Raw genomic sequence first — 20,971 nt, 5'->3', positions numbered from 1 at the left:
ACGGGCGGTGTCGTCGTTCGTTGCGTTCTCACGTTCTTAGATAAACTTGTACACGTATTAGAAGTATGAAAGTGAGCCGAGCTGTATCTGCTGCGACACCACCCTCTGGCCAAACTTTGCCATACCACACACACACTTGGGCAAGTAAGAAAGGGGTGTAAAGCGCTATACAAAATGCATACATCAGATTAAATTAGTCCCACAACAGAAAAGACGTACAGACTTGGGAGGAGGAAGACTTTAACAAGGATACACGCACATGTAGAGGAACTACGGTATTGTAGCTTTAGTGCTTGTCCTCGACGGCAAAAAGCAAAAGTCTTCCAAAATACTACTCTCGCCGGTTTTCATTTCATCCGACACGACCATGAGGTGGGAGAGAAGAGAGTCGGACTTTTTCGGGGTTTCGATTCAATTCAACTACCGTTTCCTACTGCACAACTCACCCAACTCGCTAGTAAATAGTGCAGGTCTGCTTGTCGAGAGTTTTCATACACGTTTACGTTCTTCTGGCTCCTCTGGAACCTTAGTTTCCCTTTTCCCCCAGAATTCTCGCTTCAAAAGAAGACTCCTGGTCGGAGAAGTCTTCATTTTATCCGACGCTCTCGAAGCAACCGGGTGTTTCTCCTCTTCGTCACTGTCATTCTCACGCTGCGTCCCATATAGCGTCGCATTACTTGAGAAAAAGTATAATAAGCCATCCTTCCCACTCTGTCTGTTTTTTCGCTTGTGTGGAGAACTTGCGAGTGAGAAATCATTTATCGAGAAATTACTTCTTTTTGTACGTCAAAAAAACGAAACAGTTCATTTCTCCAGAGTTCGTATCTGTTTTTGAAATCAGTGTGGAAAGTTTAAGGAAAAACGTGTAGATCTGTCAACGAAAAGATAAATTGTTTCCGATAAACAACTTCACACACACACACTCACGCCGTCAGTAAGATCCTTTTTCCGTAGTGGAGGCGGAAGTCGTCTAATTGCATTGAAGAAGGGAAAAATTATCCCTACGCCAGAATAATGTGAACTGGAAAGCAATAATCATCACAGTTTATTTCCTAACAGTGCCCATTATTGCATTATGGTACGTGGCAAGGACTACTCCAGCAGCAGTGGATTTGGATTGTCGCCATTGTCATAAAATAAAATAAAAGGGAAGACAAATACACCCATGAGCAGAGTTTGAATCCACATCTAAATGGGAAAGAGGCAAGTGTTAAAGTGAACATTAAACATTGGCCAAATTGCACTGGACATAAATGACTGCACTGTACATGTGGTTCTCACGAATGCAAGTTCTCACATTTCCACGTTGTATGTACTTGACTTTCGATCTCCTCGGAAAAATATCAACCTCGTAAGTAAAGCAATTTTTACTTTTCATTTGTCTCCCCTTGAGTCATGATTCATGAATTCAACGAATGTGTGTTGAATTTCATGGAAGACTGAAGTGTATTATCGTCAGGCATAGGAGCGAATACGAATCAATACGTTGCGACATTAGAATGCAGACGATGCGAGCAAGTTTCTTTTTGTTTTATTTGATATGCAAGACGAAAATTTGTAGTTAGTTGCAAATGAAAGTTGCATGCATTCAAGGATGTGTTGTGTCCCGAGCATGGGGTTGTTGGGAAATCTTTCCGGATGGCAGTGCGGAATTTGGTAGAAAATACAAAGGCGACATTTACATACCGACACGTATTTCATTCCTTGTGATACAAGAGAAAACGTGTCCCATTCCAGGAAGCAAACAACAGTTCACTATGCATTCGCTCATGGTGTAATTGCGAAAGTAACATTTTGTTGAGAGAGAGAGAGGAAAGGGGGAAAATTGCTGTACTTGCTTATTATTATTATACGCCGCGGAACAACCACCGTATGTAACGCGTATTATTGTTAGCAAAAGCTGTTGAATAAACGGGCAGTGTTAGAGCAGCAGTTTCGTATGCAAATCACGAAATCTGCCCGTTTTCACACTCATTCCGATATCTATATTTCACCCTCTATCTCAGTTTCTAATTGGGCAATTGTGTAACTTCCCATGTAACAAATTGGAATACGAATTACACTTTTGCTCCGGATAGAATTATGTTGTAAACAATTTGCAAACACTTCCATCCAGCACCCACTCACCGACTAAACTGTCGTCTGTGCAACATGGACGTATTATTCGAGCTGCTAAAATAAAATTCTCTGAAAAAAAAACGAACGTATAATGCAGCATATCGCATGCAAGAGCATGTTCAAACTGCAACTTTCTTCCACTTTTTTCTTCGCCCCTGTTGACGACAGCGGCTGAGGCTGACATTTGCCCATTTTCTTTTCTTTTCCCTTCTTTTCCTTCCGACTACAACACATCATCCAAATTGCTGGCGAACATGTACTTTACTTTTCTAACACGAACCCTTCTTCCTCTTATTTCTCCAACCCCATATTTACAATAATTCATAGAATATTAAATTTCTTGGTTTATCTATCTCAAATTGAAACCTTGCTTCGTCTCACATCTTGCAACCCACCGTGTGCAATATGTACACCATGTGCCAACCAACAACCTTCTACTGAATAACAAAGTTTCCTCTGCTTCCCATAAAATGAGATCCGATATTTCAGTTATGTGAAACATATCTCTAGAATCTATTTCACACAACGAAGCAGCCCCACAAGCAAGCACTTCCCTTTGGAAGATGAGGAAACCGGCAAATGGCAAAGCTAAGCAGAGACAAAATAGATTTAGATTTATATTCTAAAAGCAGGAACAAAAATAAGAGCAGGGAAGCAACTAGAACCCCCTCGGGTATCGGGCTCCGTTGCAGGTTACACGTTGAGCCAGCCTGCTTTTAGCTTGTTCATCGCTACTGAAGCTGTGGCAATTCGCCTCTGACTGAATCTCGAACAAGTTACATACATGGATTCGCTCGCTACTACTCCCTCCTTCTTCTCGGCGTAAGTCTGCCTGTAGGAGGATGGATAAAGATATGGAATAAATTTTAGGTTTTTGCATTCTTTATCACATTTATGTACACTTGGCCATCGTTCGTCTGGGACAGAGTTTAGGGGAAAGTGATACCTACGTATGTATAGAGAAAGCCAGAAGAAGACGAAGGACGAGATTCACAAGAAGAAGAATTTGCCAGCTCAGTTGTCCTTGTCTTTGGCTTCTCATCCATAAGTAATCGGAATGGCATAAGGGGAAAGATGAGCAAAGAAGATGCTTTGTCCATCCGTCGTTGTCGTCGTCTCTCTCTCCTCAAAGTGCTTTATTTGGCGAGGCAGAAATTCTTGACAGTCGCGTTTACTGTTGGTTCAGCTCCCTACATATTTGAGACAAGGGGCTTTTATGCCCCAGCCAATTTGTAGTAGGAGGAGGCTTATGACAGTGCTGCATGTACGGATGGTTTCGATATGAAGAATCGATTAGAATACGGAAGAGAAAAGTGAAAGCATTAGGCACAATTTTTTATTGAAACTTGGAGCTTTCACTTTTTCGGAAAATTTGTTTTGCACAACCATTTCCTGATCTTGCTGATTTAGGTGAAGGAACAAGAATTGCTGCCCAATATACACTATTCAGTATGATCAAAATATCTATCAAAATAGATTTGTACGTCATGTTTTAAATGTAGTTTGTGCATATACTTATATAAACGTGGCTGGTTTAGCGTCGTGGCTTTCTCCAATCAGGATCGGAGAAGGGTGACCACGACCAATAAATAAATATAAATGTGCAATTGGCTTTAATACACTGCAATCTGGTACCTAATGGAAAGAACATTATTGGACTGACATCACTTGAGCGCAATTTAATCCCATGTTGTACTTCTATCTCTCGGAATGTTCATGTCCAGCTGGTCGCAGTTAGCCATGTCATCAAATAAAGTGAAAGTGATTTTGTTCTGGTCTTTTGTGATACTGAGTTCTCAAATTGGCTCCCTGATGTGAAATTGAAGCTGTCAAAATAACAACTATTTATGCCAAAACTGTTACTCCTTTCACCATTACGTGAGGAAAACAATGGGGTGGATGAGGATACAAGATAGATGATGATGCGTCCTCATCTCTCGTGTAAGGACTGCCGATGAATAGACGGATTTTGTGGATTGGGTGAATGCATTATTTTCGTCTATCTGTCTTGAATCTAGGTCGTTTTGTTGGGTAGTCGACGACTACGTGGACCAGAGAACAATAAAATAAAGCCAGGTTTCATCTCGATCCATTTCATTATTATCATCATCATCGTTACTTGAATTCATCTGATGTGATGGGTTCTGGGGCTGTAATACGATCGGCATCATTTCACCCACTTCCTTGTTCATTCTCTCTCAACGTTCACCAATTCCATGATGCGGAAAACGAAATTTAATGTAATATTTACGAGTTTACTTGGAATATGTATGATAAATTGCAAGGTTTTACTGCTAATTAAAAATCCTATGTATGTATAACGTGCATATTATCGACCATACTGAATTTTACTAATAATAAAGTTTCCAAACAATAATGTGTTACTCATTCATTTTGCAGATGAACCGAATTCTCCGTAATGACAGAGATGCCAAAATCGTTTATTGATTTTCTGTGAGCTTGAGTTGTCCAATTCATTATCGTCACCACTACATACGCTGCTAAATACATAGAGAGAGGCAACTCCATGCATATAACCCCCACCCGGAATTAAGTAAGAATATATGTGTATCCCTTTATATATGTACGGTCTCCTTAAGTGATCCACCCCATTCAGGGGAACAAGTGGCAGGTGACAAATTATGTAAACAGACGCAAGTGCCAAGTGAGTGTTTGAAGTGTTGAATGAACTGGATGTGAAATGGAATTGATGTTCCTGTAATAATCGACATCATCCGCGAGTAAGTGCTTTGTTGTCCAACAACACTCGGTTATTCCAGCGTGAAGCAGTAGAAGAGGCTGACAGTCAACTGCAGATGATGCCTTGGAAAGATCATTCTTCTTCGCCCTCGTCCTCGACTGCCTCCTTGCCGTTGGTTTAGTAGGTTCGAGAGCTGTCCAGGAAGGAAGGAAGGAGCAAAAGTGGTTGAAAGTGATGTCGAGTTTTCTCAGTCGTCTTGTTGCCTGCCTGGTCGCAGTTGTGGCCGTGCTGCAACTCGTCCATTTGGTGCTTCTCAACCAACTAGAAAACAGAAGATTGGACCAACTCACACAAATCCAGCACCAGTTCCACCCACTCCCTCCGGAAGACTTGGGGCCCAATTTGCCCAGACTTTCTCCACTCCGTCAAAGCAGCGGCAGCATCAGGAGAGTCAGGAAGTTGGTGGGGCCGAGTCATGGACGAGCTCATGGGGATTTTAATGTTTTTAATGAAAACGTGAGTCCTCTTACTTTCACCAGATTATTTATTGGATCCTTTGTGTACACGTGCTAACTTAGATATTTACAAAACACGGCACAATGATGATGATGATGATGATGGTAAGCAAATAGAGATCAAAACAGGCATATCACATTGTTGCAACATGTGTGAAATTCTCCCCTTCTCGGCATTAAATCTGAAATGGGAAACAAATTTACTTGAATTTTTTTCCAAACTCCAACTCATGTGAATCTTTATACTACAAACATCCACGGCATATACGAAGTACGAAATTAAAGTGGATGTGCCATTGTATCTTGAGTCTCGCATTTCTATAATTTTTTATTGTTTTCCCCGGAAAACTTGTCACCAACCGAAACGTGACTTATCTCAAGAAAAGTTCTCTAGTCACAAACAAACGTGGTGAACGCTAGTTGTGGTGCTGGTTCTGTTCTAGTAGAAAACTAACTGCTTCGGTTTCTTTAAACTCAAGTGCTTACATATAATGTAGATATATGTATCAGCATAGAGAGTTATTTGCTGGCGATGGTAAAATTCTTCAACACAGCCAAAGTCAACCGACGTTGTTGCTTTTTGAATTTTTCTAGTGCGATAAACTCAAGTGCATTTATCGTCGTTGTCGTCGTGGCGTAGGCTGAAAATGAATTTCCTTTGTAAGGGCAGCATTGGATGGCATCATGTTTTATTGTTGGTTTTTGGTTGGTAACATTCCGCCCCCAGAATTTTTCCATAAATCAAGTCAAACCCGCCTCCCAACAGGAAGGGGAGTGGGATCAAATGATAAAACCCATCTCATCGTCAACCCAATGCAAATCTTTGTCCCGTTGAACGAGAAAAAGCAATACAATGCATCGCAAAGCAATACTTTTCTCATTTCCGGACTTTGATTCCTTGACATTTATCCACAACTGGCAGTAGAAAGCGAGGCGAGATAAATATTAACAATGCGCACAAAATGGACATGTACGCAATACAACACAAGCAATCTCAAATTTGAAAATAATACCATTTTTACCGAGCATGCTGAATGTAGGTTCCATCCATTTGGACAATTTAAGCAGGAAGATTTTCATTGTTGACTTGTTTAGGTGTGGCATTTTGGTCAAAACTGAATAGAAAAATATAATAAAATAAATGGGGTAGTCAATTTAATGTTGACATTGAAAAGTGTGCAAACTTCCATTGTTACGTAAACAAACCTGGCAGAGAGGAAATGTGGGTGCACATTCAAAGCATTTCTCATCATCAAAATTATAACACAAGAGTGCAGACAGGTACATATTTATGTATAAAGCGAAAACTTTACCTGCAGTTATGTAAATACCACAAAACCACAAAGTTTTAGAGAGATTCTTGCTGCCAAGCAAGGCAAATTATGTTATTTGTTGAATCATCAATTCAGAGTTGAGAAAATAGTAAGCAGTGAGTTTTTAGCCATCAATTTTTATCGTAAATATGCTATTTAGTTGGAGTAAAATTTGTTTGACTCCATCCCGTCTTAGATTTAGATTTACAAGAGGACAATTTAGAACGTGATCACTGAATAATTTGTTGCAGAGAGTATTTCTCGTTTCTTTTGTACGACCCAATAGTACACTAATAATAACAATACCATTTTTGGTTACAAGAGAGAATGGTGGCATATGTGGAGGGGAAAGTGATGGCGGTGGTGGAGTTGGAGAAAGCTGAGAGCGAGCGACTGGGTGAAATTCCCACGGGAAATTTTTAGCGAGAGTTGAAAGGGGAAAGAGTTTACTTATGGGTCTCTGGATGGTGCATTGGGAACGACGACCACTCTTCCTTTTCGTTGGGGACTTGGCGTGGAGAAAAGTGAATGTGCAAACAAAACATTTGATGGTCAAAACAAATCATGTCCAAGTACCACACGATAAACAACATTTGCACGTTATACACTCCCCACATCATCATGAGCTAGGAAAATGTCGTCCCCTTTGCTTTACAACCTTGTTGCTGCATCCAGTGAAATAATGTAAAGTAAAAGTTATGAAAACTTAAATGCATTACTTTTAAGTTAATTTTACAAAGACCAGATTTTAGAGTGTGCATTAAATGCAAACCACAAAAATATGAATAACAGAATATTTATTTGCGAACGTACTTATGTATAAATGAAAATATTCTATCAATATTTTGAGAACAAGTTTCTAGCGTCACTGCATTTTTGGAATGACTGGCAAATGTTGCTTCGGGGAGCTCTTGACTGTGGTTGTGACTTGAAACAAAAGTCAACCCGATTTAGCAAGACGCAACAACAATGATAAATATATAACGATTTGGATTTATATGTGCTCTGCGCACTATTCGGTATCGCTTTCTTCAACTTGAGGATTACCCCCACATGACTGCATGGATGAACTCGCAGGGTTTGAAGGGCGATCATTTCATTACTTTAACCTCTTGGGCATCCCATCATTCTTTATAAGACCGTTAGATACGTATACTTCGTTTTGTATATAATAAAAACATAAGTCACTAATTGTCAATTGTTTGTATGCAAAATTAAAGTAGTTGGTATAACCAATTTTGATTAATCATGTAATCCCAAATAAATGGCACACCTCTTCATACGTAAACAAAATTATTATCAAAAATTTGGGTTATCAACAACATTACAACTGTGCATGCCCATGTTGGTTGAATTCCACTGGTGCTAAATTTAGTTACAACTTGATCCCATATGTCAGATATTATCCCTCTGCGTAAATCGACTGTGAAGTGGATGATGAATTGGAGATCCACCTGTCACGATCCCCTCCTCTTGATGATAACACGAGTATCATTAGAACATAACCTATTTAATTATTTAGCCTGAGATAATTTTGGACGATTGTCTTGTGATTCAAGATACATAATCTATTCATTTCGAATGACGTTGGAAAAGTTGCAGAGGTTTCCTATAAAAAGAAAACGGTGTCCAATTCCTGGTCACATTCCTCCTTCGTCACACCCGTTTACATTCCACATGAGCAAGCTGATAAGCAAAATGCAAGCAATTATTATCCTAAGTCTGGTGGCAGTCGCTTTCGCAGGAGTTCCATGGATCCCAGAGCCTCGTGACCAAGCTTGGCTCGATCGACACCAGGGGTTTGTCGACAATAGCATAAATAACGGGCATAACATTACTGTCCTTTTCTACGGAGACTCCATCACCGACGCGTGGAGAAATACCGGCCTTCCTACGTTTAATCAGCATTATGCTCCATTGGGAGCGGCAAACTATGGCATCGGAGGTGACCGTACTGAGCACGTCCTATGGCGAATCCTCAATGGCGAAATTACCAACTTGAATCCAAAAATTTGTGTCCTCAAAATTGGTAGGCTGTCCTTTACTAAAATAATCATAAACACAATTCTGTCTTACGCACTAAATTTAATAATATACTAGGAACCAACAATCTTGGAGCTAACACTGATAGTGACATTGCTAGAGGGATTTCTGCCATCGTTGACACTCTTCGGTCTCAACTTCCCGACATGAAATTACTTCTTTTGGGAGTTCTCCCACGAAACAATGCTGCTAACACTAACCGAACTGAAAACGTTAGTCGAATGATTTCCATTTTAGACAATGGCAGTTCTGTCCGTTTTCTGAACATGAGAGATTCTTTCTACGCTGGCGATGGCGTCTTCTACACTGACCTCTACACGGCAGATCTTCTTCATCTATCTGCTCTTGGTTATGTCACCTGGCAAAGCACGATGGATTCGTTGTTTCAAGAAATGTACAATTCCACTCAATTCTATTTTTGATATGTATGTATTTATTTTACTGAATAACACGTCTGGGCGTGTACCATATTGGAATAAAATGCCCAACTAGTTCCCCAACAGAATGATACCTTTAAGAAAATATCCTAATGCTCACATTAGTTTTTTCGTATATAAATCTCACAGACCGAAACATGTTACAATACCGGCATAATAAAGCAATACACTACAAGACGCATTTTCAGCACTATGGCGCAGGCATCATAATACAAACGAAATCAAAATTCTATTGTAGCCGGAGAAATATTCTGAATTTCAAAATCCCGTCGCCGTAGAGCGAATTGAATGTTGTTGGCTTTCACATGGAACATATTCCGGTTCTTTCTCTGGATTGGATGAGTGGAGTGAGTGAGTGAGGCAAACGAGTGATGTGATAGGAGTGAGACACGAAGGAACGGAGGAAAGTAAAATGAGAACGTTCAAGTACAATGGAAATACAGCCAAGTGAACACGAGAGACGAGACGAGAAAGGAGGAGAGAAAGGCAATGGTGAAATCGGGAATCATCAACGGCAGGAGGAGAATAATGCAAGCAAATGCGTTATTCTCATCTGAATCGTATCCTTCATTTTTAGTGAAAAGAACAGCGACGCGAGAAGCCCGAGTCTTGAATTTCAGCATGAATTTGATTGAAATTTCCACTCCATGGTCTGATTTAAATTTGGCTCTTTTATCCTTATTTAAAAAAATGAGAGACTTGAAATCTGAGTGATTGGAACATGGAACTTTTTCATGAACACGGTGAGAACTTATGCAATTCTCCCCTCCTCTCAGGACGCCAGAATTTTTCTTTAATATTGGATTGATCTAATAATGGGAAGATGATATCTGCACCGTATATTTAGCGTTATATATGTACATATAATAATAAAAGCTATGCAGAAGCTGGCCCTACTTTCAGGCTAGATTTGCACAGCGGATCTAACATAATGGATTGAGCTCATTTTGGAATCCATCCGTTCAAATTGGATTCGTTTGTTCTTCCTCCTCTCACAATACGTATATGTAGCTGTGGTACATATATCTAGCATATATAGTAGCTGTATGTATGCATGTATATGAGAGCAAGCATGCAGAATCCCGAAAGCTTGGCAGTTTATTCGTTCCTGTACATATGCTCTCCAAGTCTGCGTGTTATAAGATCGCTTGCTTTCACTTTAGTTTTAGAGTTTGGCCAGACTCGATTTTAGTTGAAGTACTCTGATCCTGTCGGCTTTGTTGTTTTGTTTGTGGATTGAATGGAAATTCATGGAGAAGGAGGAGAGAGAGAGAGATAGAGAGCATTGTTGTTTCGCAAGTTTTGCTCAATATGGCCACGATGAAGTTTCAAAGTTTGGAACTTCCACACTCTGTCCCGTCCGCTGTATGTTTGTTTTCATCTCAGTTTACAACATTCTCGATCTCAAGATTAGATTCCCTCTTAAATTGATGCAAACATAATATTGAATTAATTAAATACTCTGTAACATATATGCTCCTCGTATTCAACGATAGGTTTGGTTAGGATTAGAAGCACTGATGAGAAATTTTGCTACAGCTGAACAAATGTTGATTTATTGAACGTGTGTGACCCACAAAATGTGTTGAAAAAAAATTCGCCTTGAGGTTTAATTTTACTTATCTAAGGAGCTCGCCATGCTGAAGCCAACTAGATAAATGGGAAGTTTACGAAAATGGTTTTAAGAAATTTCCATTGGCAAGTTAACAGGGAAAACAGTGGGAGGGATGGCACGAATATGAGGGGAACCATCCAGCCAGCTTTCTCGACGATTTGCCTTACACGCTTCAGTTAATTTAACGCTGTCCTATCGAACCGTTCAAAACCATGTGTTTCACTAAACTTTTGAGTTACGAGGTCGTAAAATAAAGTAGGCTTAAGTAAAGTAAATATTATTTCCTCCCATGCAGTAAGTAGAGTTGGAAACACTTTACAACTTAAAAATGAGTTGGAATCGGTGATCAAAGAGTATAAAAGAGTATGTACGTTCTGCATATTTTGGTACGACAACTACATATGTGGCTACACATATAGCATCAAGTTTGAAACTATGAGGAGGAACAACATGCCAAGGAGCAGGACAAATGGCGATTTATCAGATAAATATATTTAAGACTCGACATACATCACAAGCTTACATTAATGCTCCTTCGTCCTCTCATTTCATGGATCGGTCGCATGCGAGTTCGGCAGTTTAAGTACTTTAAAATTTAATGCCCCGTCTAACCCACCTACCTCTGCTGCATATTCCACACTACTCGTCCTGCTTCCCCTACTACGACTACTCCATACTAATGGAATGTTCCGGTTCAAAACTCGGTCTGAAGAGGTGTCTCACCTCAGCTCTAAAAGCGCATCAAATATTTAAAACAAAGGGCCAAATTAATACTTTGCATAAGCGACCACATACATCCATCCACTCTTTCTTCCTCGCATTTCAGCTCAAGCAGAACAACGACGTGAGTTTCACATTCCAAGTAGCATTTTACTCGGTGGTTTGTTTGCGTTATTGTGTCATCAAGCCCCCCGATATCCATCACATCCTTTATCTTTTACTCTCAAGTCGATGATAGATCCACACACACACCCATGAATTATGCACCACTACGACTGATTAAACTGACTGAGGAGTGGACTGGGTACACTCACTTCTTTCTCCTTATGCAACCCCACATTTATCTCAAATTCACACAACTGCTATTACACAACTTGGATTAGCACCATCTTGTTATTTGCAGTCTTTGCAGTATACGACCACTAACTTATGTGTTTATGTACCGATACTTTTATGAACGGCTGCATGGATTTAACCAGTGACGTGAATAATGATTTTGTGGTATGTAAGCGAACATGTTTGTCCCTGTCTTGTAGAAATAGGGTTAACTCCAATCGTCTGTTGTTGAGGTGGAATACGCATTGTGTGCCAAATATTTGACTCGAGAGATTTGACGCTGATCTGATGTATTGGACAATGGTAAGTGAAATAGTTTTAGTGGAAGCGTCAAGAGTCTCGTACGTATTTATTAGCAGTGAGGGAACGAAATCTTTGTCGGATTTTTTCTTGTTTTGCTTCTGTGTAATTGCTACTTTGTGTGGTTGGATGCAATGGAAATAAATATTTGGCTAGATCATTAACTACCCAAAAAACTTTAGTTCTGGTTAATGTAGAAGCTGTTTGGCACAGGATCGAACCTCTACATGCCGCTGGAATTTTGTGCGGAGGGTATAATTGGGCTTGCAAATTTCCTCCACCACAGAAGAGGAAATAGAAATGGTTGTCTATTTATGAAGCCGTGAAATGCTGATCTCATATTATTGTGTTCACGCTTCAGCTCCTACTGACCCAATTTGTCTTGTGACTGATCGTCTAATCCTTAATTACGTGATTTACTGACATGACACCAGTGGAGGAATTGGTCACGTTTCAAATGGTTTGAAACTCATTTATTACCTGCCTCAAATAATAGAATTTTGCAAATATAAAAGCTGGAAAGGCGGATTACGTATAGACTTGTCCTCCTCTAACGAGCAGTTCACCTGACAAGGGCAAAAGAGGGACGATTGATTTACTGCTTTGAATAAGCGAAGAGCTGAATACATTATTTGACAATTGACTAATTGAATAGAAAATTCGGAATTACACACTGATCCCATATTTTGTTCAGGTATGCAGTTTTGGGGAAATTGCTAGTAGACGCAAATAATTGTCAGTCCTATTAGTTTCACAGTGTGATGCTACAGAGGACACATAAATCCCACCTTTCTCATCTACTCTCATCCCGCATTTCATGGGAAGAAGAAGAAGAACGGGCACAAAATTCAATATCACCCTGAAATTCATCTCCAGTCACCAAACCCTCATTGTTATTCTTCACAACCCCCACTTCCGCTTCTCATGATGATTCTCAAGAAGATCCCCCTTCAATCAGGGGCTTGACAAGTGTGATACCCCTGCTGAAAAATTTCCGTCACCCCATCGCCAACCTCTCAAGAAATTGCATCCAGGAATTTTCCAACCGAGACGGAATGATGCCGTTCGAGTGATCGTGTGAGAATTCCAATGACAAATGCACGTCGCATTTACGGCGTCCCTATAAATACACACTCGCCGTCGTTTCCTTCTTTTTCTGACACGTTTACCTCGCAGGAGGAGGAGGAGGATCAAAGGGAGGAAGGCAAAATGTGTCAAACGAGGTTGAGAAAAGAAAAGAAAGTGGAAATGAAAGAAAATGGAGATAGAGCTTAAAATAAAGAGAACGCAACTAAAATTGGTCAAAGAAGGCAAAGAAAAAAGTAAAAGACTTAGGAGAGGAACTTGTGTGCTTGGCAAACTAAATAAATATATTTAAATTTGTGAATGCGACTGTCTCATTTTATTGTGTAGGAGGAAAATGTAGACAAAGTTTGCAAACACTAATTTGTACTCTTTAAAATTGTTTCCCAGAAAAGGGTTTGGTTTGTTTATGTTGCAACTTTTCCAATTTTGTAGGATTAACAATTACTCAGTGGTCTCATTATTCACCAATTTACGGCTGTTAAGGGTTCCTTCAGTTTAGGGAGGTTTAAAAGACCATAAATTTCTACTTTGTTGGGAAACCGAGTTCTTGCACTCATTCCCTCTCTCTATATGCACATGTACATAAATTAGTACTAGTAGAACCGGCAGCAGCAGACTGGAAGCTTTTAAGGTTTACTTTGAATTCAAGATTTGTATGTATTTCTGAATTCAGCAGAGTCAGCCATGGAAAGTTCCCCTTCGCCCTCTCATCATGGGGAGAAAGCATTGTGGAGGAATTCCCATTTTCCCACTAATCTTCGGGCTTTATTTCTGAACAAAAGCCGGCTTTAGTTTAATCAGCTCGAATTCCGGGCAACAGAAAGTGAAGTTTGCGAGGCCTGACTGCCACATTGCATTTGCAGCCTTGTTCTTTTGTCGTTCCATACATTCGCACAACTTGTTCCACCAACGACCCTCCTTTTGCTGGACACATCAATTTCTGTGACATGAGATAGAAATTTAGAACTTATCAACAGCACAGAGACAAAGACAAAAGTGACACGAGTCAGTCATTGTCTGAAGCAAACTTTGTTCGACATCCACACATTTCAGTTGTGGTGTAAAGGTTAAATAAAAGTTCATCGCCCATCCATCTACGATTGTTCGGCATTGAAACCTTCCTCCACATAACGCTCGCCATTACTGCAGAAAGTGGGGTGGGTAAATAAATAGCTCTCCGCTGGGTAGGATGATGTAGGCTCAAAGGGATTTTCATTCGGTTGACAAATTCTAATCATTCCCAGTCGAGTTGGAATTCCTCTGTTCATGTAGCTCCACTATAAACTTGTATAAACTACATGGAAAAGTTCGCTGGTTCACGTTTCACCAAACCCTTGTTTGATGTATGCCACGCCGTGGTCCAGTATTTAATTAAGACATTTACTACACGTGTATCTACATAGGCCCACTGATCCATGAAACGCATTTATGTTAAACGTTTGAACTCCTATAACGTCCACAACCGTCTAACTAGATAGCTATGCACATATATAAAATTGAATACCGATATACAGATCGAGGTACCGATTGATTGAATATGTGGTTTGCTGGAAAGTACTCGCTACTGCTATATTTTTCCCAGTTTACAAGATAACGATAGCAGATAAGTTATGTGGGCGTTATATAAGCATTTTCGCCCAGCCGTTTAGCCGATTACTGTTGAAATTCTCCAATTTATATAACTGTCTGATTCACAAGCATTATCAGAATAAAAAATTAATCAAACTTTTTCCCCAGTTTATTTTTTTATTCAGTTGAATGATCAATACTTTCTGTGTAAAACTTTATTTTGAGTTTTGCTAAACTTATTTTTACAATGGATGAGTGTGTACTATTTCATGTATTACAAATATGCGGAGCAGTACACAAAATTGGTATACAGTATTTTAGATTATGACGAGTTTGATAGAAAGAATTTCTCAATTTTGACGAGCTGGGTGTTGCAGAATTATGAGGTGCGTGACGACATGGCCTCAAAGTAATTACAGAAAACTACTCCTTTCATGCCGAAATAATGGAACTGTATGCTGACAACGTTGACGACAAGCGAAGAGGGAAAGTGTAGGAAGGGAACAAGTGTTGTTGCAACTTTTTCCACGCACCACATCACATCATAAATCTGCGACTTGTCTGGTCTGCTTTCTCCTCGTCGTGGTTTCAAACAGAAAATAACGATGCTAAATAAATCCTACGAATCCGCGCAGTTCTTTCATATTATTTCGGTATTTGTTGAGTAGGAGGCTATAGCATAATATTAGACACAGACTACTCGGGATTTTTCCAGCAGAAACTAATAATAAGAAACGGATGCTAGGATTCCCACGGAGAAGAAGAGTCAAAAGGTTCCATCGGTGACCACTCCGTCTCTCCATCAAAATTGTCCTTTCCTCCCATTCATTCAACAGACAGCAATGCTTTCTCTTTTCCCATTTATCTATGTGCTCAACTTTTCCATTTATTTCTGGTTTTCCAAAATTTACTCTCTGTCTGGAGAAGAAAAGTTCACTTCTTTTGCTAAACAAATGATAAAAGTAACAACTTCGATTACAAAAAATAACTGGGCTAGTAAATCCTTTATGAAATTTGCAATTCACCGAGTTATGTAGGAATATCTAATAAAAAAATATGCTTGACAGCTCCTACTCCATCTTCATCTCGGCATACATAAGTTCGACTCGGATCATTTTTTTGGTTGAATACCTCCTCAGATATAGAGCCGGATTTGCGTCCTAGTCCCTCTCATGCAGATAATCAGACAAGAAAAGGAAGGGTCGTCGTCGTCGACAGTTTCCAACCGAATATTTTCCAGACTTTGACTCCCACGACGAGAAAGCTGGCTGGATTCTCCATTCTGCAAAGCCGAGTCAAATTGGACGTAATCGTAGCGTAAAAACTAACAGGATCTGGATCTGGTGCAAATTACTTTCCCGACAGATTTCTCCATTCCCCAATCGGACCGAACGGCCATGCAGCCAGGCGCAGCGAGTGAAAGCACAAGTTTATTGAGGTGGAAGTGCTTACACCTGCAGTAAATCGCAATCCACACATTGCATGGTCCCAGAGAAATGCTTATTCTTGTAATATCTCGGAAACTTTTTAACCAGATCCAGGTGAATTCATGTCCACGACAGGTTTGGTCCAACTTGCCCAACGAAGCTAATTCTTGATACGACCAAGAGATGAAAGAAATGAAAATTGAGCGAAACGTGGAATTTCTTGGCAGAATGAGATGGAACAACAGTCAGCAGCGGATTGATTTCTTTATCTTATTAGGCTTTTCCATAGTCAAATAATATTGCATCCATGTTTCACATTCAATTATATTGAAACACATAATTGGATTTGCACTTTGCTGGCTGATATGCCAGCTAAGATTTTAATATCGCATGGTTATTAAATATAAAGATCTTTTTACTTATTATGAAGAAGTGGTTTCTTCTCAAAATGAATACGGATTTGGCGTCGAAGTGCTGACATGCAACTATATATAAGCAGAAGGAAAAAATAATGCGTTTGGTGGCCATACATTGTTCACGATTTATTGATCCATTCTTTGAGTAAAACATACTGACATTCAACACTTAATATATAATTGCACATGATTGAAGTCTTTACTTCAAAGTTTGCTTTATTTTTTGATGCAGGAGGTTTTATTGGAACGTCTTTTTCATGATGACGAAGGATCCACCATTGTTGACTCAACCGGAGAGTATCGTGTCGTCTTTGATATTGCGGGACCCCAACGAGAATCGATCCTTTCACAATCTCAACTTTCACCTCAAACGCAACCCCAACAACCAAACCCAGTCGCAGCAGCAGCTGCTGCTGTGGAAAAGCCGGCTCTCCTCCCAGGGAACGCAAACAATGATGACTTTTCCATCGATGAGGACGTAACTGATCAGGAACCCCCACCATCGGAGGATCTTACCCTTGTGACGCACGGGGACCTCATGACCACAAAAAAATACTTGATCCCCCTCGTTGATCGGTGGAATGGACCTGTCTCCCTCGTCCTCTTTGCCACGAATTCCTCCAATGTCGAAGCTGTTTTAGAACTCATTGCCCATTTAAGGTTTTGCAGGTAAGGTTATCATGCTGTTGTCTTTATAGAAATATATAAATTTTATATATAAATTTCATGGCATAATTTATTGTTTTTGCAGTGACGTTGTGCGACAATATGTCAACTTTCACGTTGTCTTTCCTTTAGTCGAAACTCACGTCCGCTACTCAGCTGCATCCAGTTCCGGCAAACGTCCTATAAATAAGACTGGGTTGGACAAGAACAAACGCATCGGAAGTGGTGGTAATGGGGCGAGCAAAAATAGGCGAAGTTCAACACCAAGCAAAAACAACAATAATAGTGCGGTTTCAGCCATAGATTTTGAAACTGAGTGCCAATATTTCCAGGATCAGAGAGAGGGGTCAAAATTATATAAGAATTTCAGAGAAAGTAGTGACCCTTTATTAGACTTGGGTAGCGGAGGTGGTGCTGCTACTGGTGGGAGCAGTGTGATGGTTTCGACCACCAGTTTCGTGATGAATGGTCCTCAGTATCCAATCAACTTACTGAGAAATGTGGCAAGAAAGAGAGTTCTGACAGATTACTCTCTCGTGATTCCGTTGTACCTTCAGCCATCCGAAGGACTCAGGTCCAAGTTCCACAAAATGGTCAAGAGGAGGAAAGATCTTGATGAAAAAACAGTGTTTGTGATCCCATCCTTCGAGTCAAAAAATAATGAAACGCCCAGGAATAAGGCTGACCTCTTGAAGTTGTTGCACTCCTACCAAGCTCGACCCTACCATTTTGAGCTGTGCTGGAAATGCCAGGTTCGTGCTATTCTTTCTATTTATAAGGCTAATGTCGTATTAAAGTCTTCATTGGGTGCTACATACGTACCTATATACATGGCTAGAACTTACACACATCGAAATACAGGCAATGAAGTGAGGAATAATAATAATATTCAGAAAGAAGAGAATGGTTTTGCAACAAAGAAAAAGAAATAGCGTTCATTGCTTTTGTCTCGAAGGGTAATTGACTTGACAGTCTACTTTTTCCGTGCCAGAACAATGGCAATAAGCTTTTCACTACCAAAACTCCTTCCGTTATGGATGGGAAAGTAGCTTTTTGTGTAGTTTTTGTGTATTCAATTGAAAGGAGCAGTAGTTGTGATGGTGGTTTTGCGCAGTTTAGAATCATCATCTCAATTATTTCTCCGTGAAGCTGAAAGTAAAAAGGAACTCCATTATTTACAGTAAAGCTCCCAGTCTTTGCTTTTATCTTTTAATTAAATTCTTTCATTGTTTTCCCCGGACGAACCCGTTCTGCCTTTTTTCCTATCTCACAATAATTGATTGGATTGCCGATTCTCAGTATTTCTTCAATTTCACAATTTCGAGGATTATGTTGTTCCATTTTAGACGCCCAAAATCGTACTCTGTATGCATTATTTATAGTAGTAAATGTTTATTTAATATTATAAATTGACTTGGCTCAAGTTACGTACAAAAGTTACATGTTAAACGAAATGATACAGTTGCTACTTTCACTCACAGGAGAATTAATTGGTAGTTGATGTGAGTGAAATCATTACATTTGCTCCACTCGGGTTTGGATTATTAATTCCAGACGACATTTGAAAGTCGAGATTTGACACGTTTACAACCTCTAGTTGACATTGCTTCTTCTTATTCTTGTTGATGTTGACAGGTGCATAGTGATTATGAATCTTGGGGTCACGAGGCAGGAAAGGATGACGAACTCTCTGTGATGTATGAAGTATTGTGGAAGGTATGTAAGAAATTGCCATCAAAAATTTATGTCAAATGAATTAATATCGAACCCGCCATAAAAGTAACCAAAATTGGAAATTGACTATCAAAAATATTTTTACATTTGTACAACATTGCCACTAATTTAAAAAGTATTGGATACGATAAAATCCTCATAATTGAGCCTCCGTTAAATTATTTTTATGACGAAGTTTGGATAATAGTTTACAAGTAATACATATTACATCTTAAAATTATTTACTGGTCAGAGAGAATGACTTTCACAATTATTTATCAAAAGAGATGAATTTGCAAATTATTGTGAAAATTATTTGCGCTAGGACCCCTGGGAGCCATTCTTCATCTCGGACAATACTGTGCCTCTCTTCGACGAGGGGTTTCGTCACCCTAGTTTAGACCGGCTCAGTCAACTCTGTGAACTTCATGTGGCTGGTTAGTAGATTTTTTTAATGCTGAGACAAGTGTTTTACAATCTTTTATTATATTTACAGGTTACAAGTTTGCCGTGTTGAACGAACCTTTCCTCATCCATCCAGGATACATTACGCCAACACCTTTTCACCTCAACAGCTTCAACAAAAATACCAATTCAAACTTGGATACGAATCGAGCCAAGTTCAGACAATTTAAGCACGAGTTAAAAAATAGATATCCTCATTCAACGAGACGATGCTATTAGTAATAAGTACATTCATACGTCAGCACATGAAAGTATTAACATGAACAATAATACTTTTTATATAATCAAACAAATCAAGGCTGAATGATAACTGTTTCTTAAATGGATCTCGATTTTATTAAAGGTTTTTTGAAACGATAAAATGCTTCAAACGTAATGCTATATATTACTATTTAAATACAAGCTCTGTGATTTAAATTAACAATGATATCATTTTACTTATCATGTTGGATAGTCAACAGTCAAGGTAGCTATAGAACTATATAGTTAGCTAATTGAAGCAGGAACAATGATGTTACAATTGTCAATTTAGTTTTTATAATTCCTTGATATCGTTATAAGAAAGATTTAAATGTATTAGAAATAAAACTAAGAAATGATGAATAAAACCGAATTGATAAATATTTGCAATTCCCTTTTCATATGAAATATTAATAACTTTATCCCATGAAAAAATTTAGGCATGTTTTGTGTGGTTTTTCATACAGACAAACTCATCCCAATTTAGGATATTTGTGCAGCCACATAAAAAATTAAATCATGCACGTAGGCCGCCTATGCATACCCATGATTGTCCTCAAAGGAGCAATTAAGTTAACATTTTGTCTACACAGAAATAAATGAAGCCAACTTTCACCCAGTTTGAATGCTCCTTTTTGTGTCATTATTATTGTGCAGGATTAGCTATTCCGCCATGTCTTTGACTATGTTTATTTTGCCGAGCTACATACATGGCAAGCGCACAACCGAGCCTAATAACCAAGTAAAAACTTTTATTAGTGTTATCTTTCATCGAAAACAAACAACTCCACCGTCTACGATTGAACCCTATTTGAATGCTAATGAGCCCATTAGGGGCCAGGACTGTCTTTCCTCAGTTGTAAAATGTTCTCCCGAGAGTTTTATACTCAAGGAAAAATCCTTCGGCTCACTGATTTAACAAAAACATGGGACCCTCGCTCTTATCTGTCTTGTCTTTCATCATCGGTAGGTCGTGAAAATCTCAACAGCTTTATTTTAACTTTGGTTATTTTTTTCATTTAATATTGTACAGAAAATACTGCTCCATGTTTCAGAAAAATCCTCATTTGTTCAAAATATTTTAAGATTTTAGTCCATTAACTTGTCTTCGCTACGTGGATTTGAGTTGTAGAAACAGATTTTTTTTCGGATAATTGCTTTTGTGTCAGTCTGGTTTCAAGATGCGTCTGAGATTACATTTGGAGAATGAGCTAATTAGAAATCCTGGGGAAGGCTCCACCCCAAACTCACCGGAAGAGGGAGAACATTCATACAAGAGTGAAAAATGGTT

The 20,971-nt window shown here is 39.2% G+C and overlaps 2 protein-coding genes and 1 long non-coding RNA gene across 3 annotated transcripts in view; 2 read left to right on the top strand and 1 right to left on the bottom strand.

Moving 5' to 3' along the window:
* Window positions 1-444: 444 nt before the first annotated feature.
* Window positions 445-20,063, top strand: LOC110844887. The gene is made up of 7 exons (XM_022091213.2): window positions 445-1,351; window positions 4,519-5,335; window positions 16,829-17,265; window positions 17,348-18,014; window positions 18,898-18,978; window positions 19,301-19,412; window positions 19,472-20,063. Exons 2-7 carry the CDS (start codon window positions 5,054-5,056, stop codon window positions 19,657-19,659), a joined length of 1,767 nt encoding a protein of 588 aa, XP_021946905.2. The 5' UTR covers window positions 445-1,351; window positions 4,519-5,053; the 3' UTR covers window positions 19,660-20,063.
* Window positions 5,362-20,971, bottom strand: part of LOC118434305 — a 31,682-nt gene continuing 16,072 nt past the window's right edge. Inside the window, exons 4-5 of the long non-coding RNA XR_004833922.1 lie at window positions 6,357-6,449; window positions 5,362-5,516 (exon numbers count right to left, since the gene is read on the bottom strand). This is a non-coding gene — a long non-coding RNA (uncharacterized LOC118434305). The remainder of the gene's footprint in view (window positions 5,517-6,356; window positions 6,450-20,971) is intronic.
* LOC110844472 (platelet-activating factor acetylhydrolase IB subunit beta) lies at window positions 8,196-9,207 on the top strand. The gene is made up of 2 exons (XM_022090684.2): window positions 8,196-8,676; window positions 8,748-9,207. Exons 1-2 carry the CDS (start codon window positions 8,229-8,231, stop codon window positions 9,110-9,112), a joined length of 813 nt encoding a protein of 270 aa, XP_021946376.2. The 5' UTR covers window positions 8,196-8,228; the 3' UTR covers window positions 9,113-9,207.

The sequence above is a fragment of the Folsomia candida genome, unplaced genomic scaffold (genome assembly GCF_002217175.1).
Source record: "Folsomia candida strain VU population unplaced genomic scaffold, ASM221717v1 Fcan01_Sc002, whole genome shotgun sequence".
In the NCBI taxonomy this organism is placed as follows: Eukaryota; Metazoa; Arthropoda; class Collembola; order Entomobryomorpha; family Isotomidae; genus Folsomia; species Folsomia candida.
Note: the sequence above shows the minus strand (reverse complement) of the source record. Positions and strands in the feature narration are given on the sequence as shown.